General features: G+C 43.5%; 1 protein-coding gene across 1 annotated transcript in view; it reads left to right on the top strand.

Moving 5' to 3' along the window:
• LOC143041382 (uncharacterized) overlaps window positions 1–10,000 on the top strand; it is a 326,414-nt gene that overhangs the window by 168,389 nt on the left and 148,025 nt on the right. Inside the window, exon 5 of the mRNA XM_076213206.1 lies at window positions 5,356–5,430. Within this exon, the coding sequence (XP_076069321.1) occupies window positions 5,356–5,430 (75 nt within the window). The remainder of the gene's footprint in view (window positions 1–5,355; window positions 5,431–10,000) is intronic.

Here is a 10,000-nt window from a genome sequence, read left to right on the forward strand (position 1 = left end):
ACGTGGGTGGAGGAGGAAAATGGCGTCTAATCTCATCACCAATATTGAAAAGTTCTCATAAACATATCAGGTGGCTCCTGTGGGTCGAGTTTCAAAATAAACTCAAAATTTGAGAACCAAACTCGGCCCATCATCCGTCGGAGGTTTCCCTCTGCGTGGGAGAAACAAGGTCATGGCCTTTCCAGAGAGAAACGGGAAAAAAGAAAATTATCTTTCGGAATTCGTCGGAATCCGTCGGAATCCGTCGGAATCCGTCGGAATCTGTCGGAATCTATCGGAATCTGTCGGAATCCTTCGGAACTGGGAATGACATGGCACCCATCCCTTTTAGAATATGTATATGTGTGCATACATATATATACATTATAAGTCACTGTAACTTTGTTACGGGTTAGCTGGGTTCGAATCCTCGGCTCGTCCACGTTTCAATTTCCAACAAAATGTCTCCATCGAGCGATTCTTCAGTCTCGATTGCGATGGCATGGAATTAAAAGTTGTTTGTGGTTGAATAATATCAATTGATCGCTGGGAACCATTCAGTGTAGATGTATATATACATATATATACATACATATACCAAAGGCTTTCTTCCCCCTTACACGGGAGGTAGCCAAAAGACAAAGGCATAGACACCCCTTCCACCCATTCCATCCCCTACATACTCCACTCCCCTCTACCCTCTTATCTTGTCACCTCCTGGATGACGGGTCATCCCTGCATCTTGTCCACTGCCTTGGGTCAGAAATAGTGTCGCAAGGCACAGCACATCCAAAATACATATACTTTATACAAGAGAGAGCGACCTTGAAAGACATAGAGACATATGGACATTTTTAGAAGCTCTGCCATGGGATTCGAACCCTGACCCGTGCGTCGATAATCACGAGGCCAAGACTCTAGCGACCATGCTACATGTGATGATTCAAAAGGACTGTATTAGTCTCCGACCACGCTTTACGTAGCACTGTAATATCTGGTCTCATTTTCATCCATACACAACTTGTCGGAGGGCTCGCCTAATACGGGGATTGGATGAAAATGAGACTAGATCTTCCAATGTTACGTGAAGCGTGGTCGGGGACTAGTACAGTCCTTTTGTACCATCCCATGTAGCATGGTCGCTAGCGTCTTGGCCTCGTGATTATCGACGCACGGGTCAGGGTTCGAATCCCATGGCAGAGCTTCTAAAAATGTTCAATCTGTCTTTAACATACACAACATAGAGACATATGTAGAAGATTAGTGGAGATAGATCTGCCGCCGAGAGGGCGACGGGTTAGAAAAGTATATTCAATCAAAGGAAGTTTGAATAATTGATGGCGAAATAGATTTTTGGTTTTTTGGTTTGGCGTCATATCCAGTTCGGGAGACGCATTTGCGGAGCAGCCTGGGTTGTTTCCGGATTGCAATGTCTGTGTATGTCTGTATGTATGTGTTTATGCATATATGAATATGTGTGTATGCATGTATGTATGTCTGTAGGTATATATGTAGGTATGTATATATGTATGTGTGTATGTATATATGTGTGTCTGTATTTGTATATATTTGGATACATGTATGTATGTATATATGTATGTATGTATATATATGTTTATGTATGTATATGTGTGTCTACATGTATATATATTTGGATACATGTATGTATGTATATATGTATGTATGTATGTACGTATGTATGTGTGTCTGTATGTGTATATGTATGAATACATGTATGTTTTATGTATGTATGTATATATGCATGCATGTATGTACCTGATCCCATGTGACAATGGTGACGGCTTCTGACGAAGCTAAGCGGCTCCCGCCGTGGGCCCCTCACATGTTTCAATCATAACAAAAGTTGAATTGATGTACACATCCACTGCCAGGCAGTAATTGAGTCAAGAGGATAGGGAAGGGAGAACAAAGGGAAGAAGAGGGGAAGTGGAAGGGGAGGAGAGGAGGGGAGGGAAGGGAAGGAAGGGGAAGGGAAGGACAGGGAAGAGGAGGAAGGGTAAGGGAAGGAGAGGGAAGAGGAGGAGAGGGAAGAGGAGGAAGGGGAAGGGAGACCAAAGGGAAGGAGAGGGAAAGGGGAGGGGAGGAAAGAAGGAGAGGGAAGGGAAAGGAAGAAAAGGGAAGTGAAGGGTTGTGGAGGAGGAGGGAATGGAGAGAAGGGGAGGAGAAGAGAGAGGGGAGGAGAGAGGGAGAGGGAGAGAGGAAGGAAAGGAAAGGGAAGGAAGGAAAGAGAAGGGGAAAGGGAAGGGAAGGAAAGGGCTGTGGAGGAGGGGAAAGGGAAGGAAAGGAGAGGGGAAGAAAAGAGAGGGGAGAGGAGGAGTGAGGAGGAAGGGATGAAAAGGGGAGAAGAGGGTGAAGGGAAGGAAAGGGGTGGAGAGGAGAAAGGGAAAGTGATAGGAAGGAAAGAGGAAGAGAGTGAGAAATTGAGAGGAAGAGAAAGGGAAGGGGGAAGGGAAGGCAGAGGGAGAAGGGAGGATGATGGAAAGTGAAGGGGAGGGAAAGGGGGAGGGAGAATGGGAGGGGGGAAGGGAAAGGGAAATGGGAGGGGGAAGGGGAGGGTAAAGAGGAGGGGGAAGAGGAGGGGGAAGAGGAGGGGGAAGGGGAGGGGGGACGGGGAGGGGGGAAGGGGAGGGGGAAGGGGAGGGTGGAAGGGGAGGGGAAAGATGAGGGAGAAGGGAAGGGGGGAACGAGGAAAGGGGGGAAGGGAAGGGGGAAGAGGAGGGGGAAGAGGAGGGAGAAGTGGAAGGGGGAAGGGTAGGGGGAAGAGGAGGGGGAGAGGGAGAAAGGGAAGGGGTAAGGGGAAGGGGGAAGAGAAGGAGGGAAGGGGAGGGAGAAGGGAAGGGGGAAGGGGAAAAGGGAAGGGGACGGAGAAGGGAAGGGGAATGTGGAAGAGGAGGGGGGAGGGGAAGGGGGAGGAGAAGTGAGGAGGGGAGGGGGGAAGGGAAGGAGGGAAGGGGAGGGGAAGGGGGAATGGGAAGGGGGAATGGGAAGGGGGAAGGGGAGGGGAAGAGAGAGTGAAGGAGAGAGGAGGGAGGGGTGGAAAGAGGAGGGGGAGGGGGAAGGGGAGGGGAGGGGGGAAGAGGAGAGGGGAAGGGGAGAGGGGAAGGGGGGGAAGAGGAGGTGAAAACGAATTAGATTCACTCAAACCCAGTAACCCTTCCTCAAATGTCCCAGGACTAAAAACGAATAGCTTCCATTAATCTTCGAATTACTCCAGATATCTTCGTCTATTCCTGACGGGGTCGATGGGGACCTCCTTCCCTCGACTGAACGAAACGATCTGGCGACAGACGGAACGTAATTGAGAATGAGACCAATGTCGCTACTCTTCGTTTTTACAATTAAAAGTTTCAGAAGCGTTTATCTCCAGCCTTTGTCTCGCCACTCTGTCTCTTTCCCGCCAAATTTTCCGCCAACTCGGGTCATTTTTTTCGCCAAGAACTTCGTAAGAAGCTTCGTCCATACAAACCAAAATGAAGTCTAATGTCAGCTGTTTTTTTTATCGTTCTTATTACTTTACGTAAACACAGACACTCACACTTACATTTTTTTTGTATTCCTATTAATTTATGTATACACAGATATACACACGCACAAATGTGTGTATATATATATATATATATATATATATATATATATATATATATATATATATACATATATATATATATACATATATATATATATATATACACGTTGCGGAGAAATTCCGCCCCCATGATTGGCTGTTTCTGCTGTTTGTGTGTGTGTGTGTGTGTGTGTGTGTGTGTGTGTGTGTGTGTGTGTGTGTGTGTGTGTGTGTGTGTGTGTGTGTGTGTGTGTGTGTGTGTGTGTATTCACCTCGGATCTGCTCCAGTCTCTGTCGAGACAGCCAGACACCACCCTACGGCAGTGAGCTCAGAGCTCATTATTTGCCGATCTCTGGGTTGGTCTGAGACCACTTACACACCACACATCGGGACAGCAAGGTCACAACTCCTTGACCAACGTTCCGTACCTACTCACTGCTAGGTGAACAGGGGTTACACGTGAAAGGAGACAAACCCAACTTATCTCCGCCCGGCCGGGGAATCGAACCCCGGTTCTCTGGCTTGTGAGGCCAGTGCTTTACAAATGTGCGCGTGTATGTCCACGCGCGTGTGCTTGTTTTTGATCACGTGCTGGACAAGCGATCGACAACTATTTTCCTTTCGAATGAGAGCTCAGACCGGTCTAAGAGCAATTTTCTAACCTTACGCATACATCATCTCCTTGCCCAAGGGAGACAGTAACATAAAGTCTCCATCGTTGCATCTATTGAAATCCTATTCTGTGTGTGCCATGCAGTATATCATTTACGTTTATCATTTAACTTTTTTTCAGGGGAAGGGGGAGGGGAGGAACAATATTTTATCTATCTTCATCACGACATCAGCCCGAACTTGCCCCCAAAATTTGTCATCATTAAATCATGACCCAGGGAAGAATATTCGTATTGCTACAAGGCATGGCATGCCTCCAGCTGAATATATACAGAAGAAACGGAGAGCAATGATGAGAGAAATACTCGGAGATCCTCTCGTGCACACACACACACACACACACACACACACACACACACACACACACACACACACACACACACACACACACACATACATACATGCATGCATGCACATACATATTCACAGAGAGGGACGGACAGAACGATGCACGTATATTCACAAACATACATGTATTCATATACATATATAAGCATACACGAACGCAAGCGCACACACACATCCAGAAAGACAGAAATAGAAAGAGACAGAGACGCACTCATACTAAAAAACACGCATACAGTCATACACACACAAACACGCACACACACACACACACACACACACACACACACACACACACACACACACACACACACACACACTAAGATAAGAGAGAGGGAGGGAGGTGGATGGGAGTGGAGTATGTGGGGGATGGAATGGGAGGGAGTGGATTTTATACCTCTGACTTTGGCTACTTCCCTTATAAGGTGGAAAAAAAGCCTTTGTTATATGTATGTATGTACTTCATGAAAGTGGCAGTTGCCGACAAGATTGACGAGTTAAACACCATATGAGGACGGGGCCTTTATTTGTACGACGTTTCGCTTATTACAGTTTTTTTCAAGTACAAGCATATGTATCTCAACTTGTACTTGAAAAAGCTGTAACAAGCGAAACGTCGTACAAATAAAGGCTCCGTCCTCATATGGTGTTTAACTCGTCAATGTATGTACTCAGTGTATCTATATTTACACGTCATCTATACCGTAGACATTAAGAATTAGGATAGTGTTAGACGAGCACTTAAAGATGACTTTTTTCTTTTCTATTGCAGATCTGTCACGTATGCGGGCATTACGAAGATAACAAATCAGAGCTTTCAACCTTACAAAGACACGCTTCAGGACATGTAAGTACCAAGACTTTGCCTAGTTACGTAGACCTTTGTTAAATCTTCCACCCTACAACTCGTCAACTGCTTGGATAACTTTTTATGACCGTCGCACGTAGGACTCGAACCTACCGCTCAGAGGCCATAAGGCTACTGATGTCGCTGTCCACTAGAGATTTTCTCACATTGTCAACTGCTTATTAAGACCTCATCATCAACAGACTTTTGAGAACCGCGCGGTAGATACCGTCTTCCCTTTCGTAAGCAGGTAGTCGTGAGTTCGATTCCCAAAACCTCTGTTGGCTTGCTGCATTGATTCCCGAATACCCTGGCAAGGCGGGGAAACGACCCAACTTCGGCCGAGTAAAAAAATAGCTGTTAGGTTAGGTTAGGTTAGGTTAGGTTAGGTTAGGTTAGGTTAAGCTAGGTTAGGTTAGGTTAGGCTAGGTTAGCCTAGGTTTAGGCTAGGTTAGCCTAGGTTAGGCTAGGTTAGCCTAGGTTAGGCTAGGTTAGCCTAGGTTAGGCTAGGTTAGCCTAGGTTAGGCTAGGTTAGGTTAGGTTAGGTTAGGTTAGGTTAGGTTAGGTTAGGCTAGGTTAGGCTAGGCTAGGCTAGGCTAGGCTAGGCTAGGCTAGGCTAGGCTAGGCTAGGCTAGGCTAGGCTAGGTTAGGCTAAGTTAGGTTAGGTTAGGTTAGGTTAGGTTAAGTTAGGTTAGGTTAGGTTAGGTTAGGTTAGGTTAGGCTAGGTTAGGTTAGGCTAGGTTAGCCTAGGTTAGGTTAGCCTAGGTTAGGCTAGGTTAGCCTAGGTTAGGCTAGGTTAGCCTAGGTTAGGCTAGGTTAGGCTTGGTTACGTTAGGTTAGGTTAGCTTAGGCTAGGTTAGTTTAGGTTAGGATAGGTTAGGTTAGGTTTGGTTAGGTTAAGTTAGGTTAGGTTAGGTTAGGCTAGGTTAAGTTAAGTTAAGTTAGGTTAGGCTAGGTTAGGTTAGGCTAGGTTAGGTTAGGCTAGGCCAGGTTAGGCTAGGCCAGGTTAGGCCAGTCTAGGCTAGGCTAGGCTAGGTTAGATTAGGTTAGGTTAGGTCAGGTCAGGTCAGGTTAGGTTAGGTTAGGATACACTAAGCTAGGTATATTTAGGTTAGGTTAGTTTAGGTTAGGCTAGGATACACTAAGGTAGGTATGTATAGGTTAGGTTAGGTTAGAATACACTAAGCTAGGTATGTTTAGGTTAGGTATGTTTAGGTTAGGTTAGGTTAGGTTAGGATACACTAAGCTAGGTATGTTTAGGTTAGGTCAGGTCAGGTTAGGTTAGGTTAGGACACACTAAGCTAGGTATGTTTAGGTTAGGTCAGGTTAGGTTAGGCTAGGATACACTAAGCTAAGTATGTTTAGGTTGGGGTTAGAGTTCAAATGTTGGTGGTGGTGGGGTTGATGTGGTGATGGTGTTGGTGGTGGTTTTGGTGGTGGTGGAGAGGGAAGACATGAAAGAAGCCAGTAGATAAATAGGAGAGATAGAGCGAAAGAGAGATAGACAAAAGAGGGAGGGAGAGAGAGAAGCGAAAGCGGTATAGAGAAAAGACGATGGAACGAAACTGAAGTTCAGGAAAAACGACGAGAGAGAAATGATGCAAGAGAGACAGAAATGAACGAGAAAAGAATGAAATACAATATGCTAAAAATGGAGAGAAATAGAATATATTGTACAAAATTGAAAAGTGAAAAGAAATGGACGAAAGAACTGTTGAAGGACACACACACAAAAAAAACGATGGTTTTTATGGAAATGAGTGGAGGGGACTAAAGAAACAGAGAGAATATTTCTTTTTCCTGGTGATAATTTTCGCCTTTTATTTCGTCTTATCTCATTTCATCTTATCTATTTTATTCTATCTTATTCTGTTATCTCTATTTTGTTCAATTTCTTTGTTTTTATTTGATTACATGTTTGTATACCTATCCATTTAATTTTTATATTTTCTTTATTTCAATGTCTATTTATTTATCTATTCATCTACTTATCTATCCATCTATTTATTCATCCATTTACTCATTTGATTTTTTAATTATCCACTTATTTCCTTACTTACTGTATTTAATTTTTTACATAATCATTCATTTGTTTATCTATTTATCTCCATTTATTTATTCATATATTTATTCACTTATTCGTCTATTTTTTATTCTTTCTTTTTTGAGGTAAGGAGGAAACGCGCACATACCCAGGCTTACCACACATATTTTCATCTCATAAACCTTCATATGTTTTACATAAACCTTCATACGTTTTTCACATAAAGCTCCTCTATAAGGTGATCGAAAACAACTGTATTCGTAAATAAGTAAAAATCTTGAAAATAAGATCATTCTTCCTCAAGTGTTGGTCACTCAGATGTTCCTGCATTCATGCCATGGTAGAATGAAAGAGAGAATGGGGACCTAGAAATCATCCTCTCTCTCTCTCTCGCTCTGTGTGTGTGTGTGTGTGTGTGTGTGTGTGTGTGTGTATTTGTGTGTGTGTGTGTGTGTGTGTGTGTGTGTGTGTGTGGTGTGTGTGTGTGTGTGTGTGTGTGTGTATACGAGTATATATATCGCTCGCTCGCTCTTTCCTTCCCTTTTCCGTTTCATTTACGTCCGAGTTATTTGCGTTCTGTTGAATACCATTCTTTTTCCATTCAACCAATCAAAATAACTAGCGGGACAAATACTACGGGAGCACTGGATAAAAGGGTTATTTTTCTTTAATTTGATCCTTTTTTAACGTGTGTGGTACGGGAGGTAAATACGAGGGTGGATGGTGAGGGTTTGGAGGTAATAAGCGAGAGAAGAGAGAAGTGGGAGGTGAGCTAGTTGTTGTTTGCGGACGACACTATACTTCTGTCTGGGTCAGAGGAGGGTCTGAGATAGCGAGTGGATGAGTTTGGGTGGGTATGTGAGGCGGGGGAAACTCAACCTATCACCCTACTCCCATGCAGTGGAAAGGAAGAAACCATTGATAGGACAAGACCCTGTCAGTTGTAGCAAGCCGCTGTTTTTTTTTTTTTTTTTTTTTTTAGGCCAACGTTAGGTCACCACCCCGCCTGATCACGAAACCAACGCGACATAGCCCGCAGTGGGTCCCGGGAATCGAACTCACGACCACCTGCGTATAAGTTCGTCACGGTATCCACTGGGCTACATTGCGACCCGTGGGAAAGCTAAAAGTAAATTTGATGAAAAATAAAGTGGTGAGGTGTACAAGAGAAGAGGTTGGCAGCGAGTTGAAGATAAATCTTAAAAGAGAAAAACTGAATGAATTAGAGATTTTTAAGTATCTAAGATCCCATGTAGCAGGGAATGGAGGAATAGGGGGTGGAGGTAATCTGCAGAGTGATGTAAACAAACAAATGTCTTAAAGAAATACAAAGTGTCATGTTAGTAGACAACTGTGCTTATACCTACGACATTGAACGGGGCAGAGACTTTGAATTCAAGGAAGGCAGAAAGGGGGATTTTAGATATGTTTTAGATGAAATCATAAGAGAATACCAAGTAGATTTAGTACTCTTGAGTATTGATCAAATTTCTTCTGAAATATTGGTTGCTTGAGCATATAGAGTATAGATATTTATTATTTTATTATTACGATTTTTTTTTGCACATCCGACCTAGATATGGACCAAAAGGTCTCTTGTCGGCATGCTCCGCCTTTGTAATCCTTTGTAATCCTTTGTAATATTCTTTGAGTCTCGAACAATTAGAAATACTGTGTGCCTCTGGTCCGTATAGGGTCACTAGATTCCCTCCCCTGAACTATTGAGTGTGTGAAAGTTATATAATCTGTGCCTAATATCAGTATTTCTTAATCTGGGTTGATAGTACACCTGGGAGGTGCTTAGAAAATTCGAGAGTAGAGAGATGATGAAAGAGAGGAAGAAAAAAGGAGAGGAAGAAAAAAGGAGAAGAGAAAGATGGAAATAAACGAAGAAGGAAAAGAGAGAGAGGCGATGAAGACCTGGAAAAGTCTCTTCCTAGTAGTCATGTAGCACCTGGAGTCTTTGTAACTAGAAGTATAGGAAGTGCTATACTACCTAGTCCTGAGTACAGGAGCGGTGACGTCAAAAAATGTAAAAAAAAAAAAAAAAAAAAAAAACTGTCATATAAGATGCTTGAATAAATACTGAAGACGAAATCGTGATGAAAATGATTAAGGAGAATAGCTATAGCTATAGAAAAGAAAAACTAGGAAGATTTGAAGGAAGGACAAGGAAATAAGAATCCATTACGATTGGAAAAAAAGAACACAAAAAAAATCAGACGAACACTTCCATTAGGATCTCTGTCCTCCTGAGTGAAGAAAAACGATGATTACCGACCTTTCTCGTGCTTCCGTGAAGAAACGAACGAAACACAACATTGGAAGCGTGTTTGTCTGACCCGAAGCGTCGTCGGCAGTCGAGCCCAGAAGGTCGCAAGCTTGGACCTTCCAGAGGACGTTTGCTGAAGAATGACTGGAAGAGTGGAGGACTGTGGGAGGTTTCAGGGATTAGGTGTTGAGAGTTCTTAAGCGTGACCTGAGGTCACAGGTGACTCGTTTATTCTTTATTTATCTATTTATTTA

This window comes from Oratosquilla oratoria, chromosome 31 (genome assembly GCF_046742065.1).
Source record: "Oratosquilla oratoria isolate Oo_2021 chromosome 31, ASM4674206v1, whole genome shotgun sequence".
Classification (NCBI taxonomy): domain Eukaryota; kingdom Metazoa; phylum Arthropoda; class Malacostraca; order Stomatopoda; family Squillidae; genus Oratosquilla; species Oratosquilla oratoria.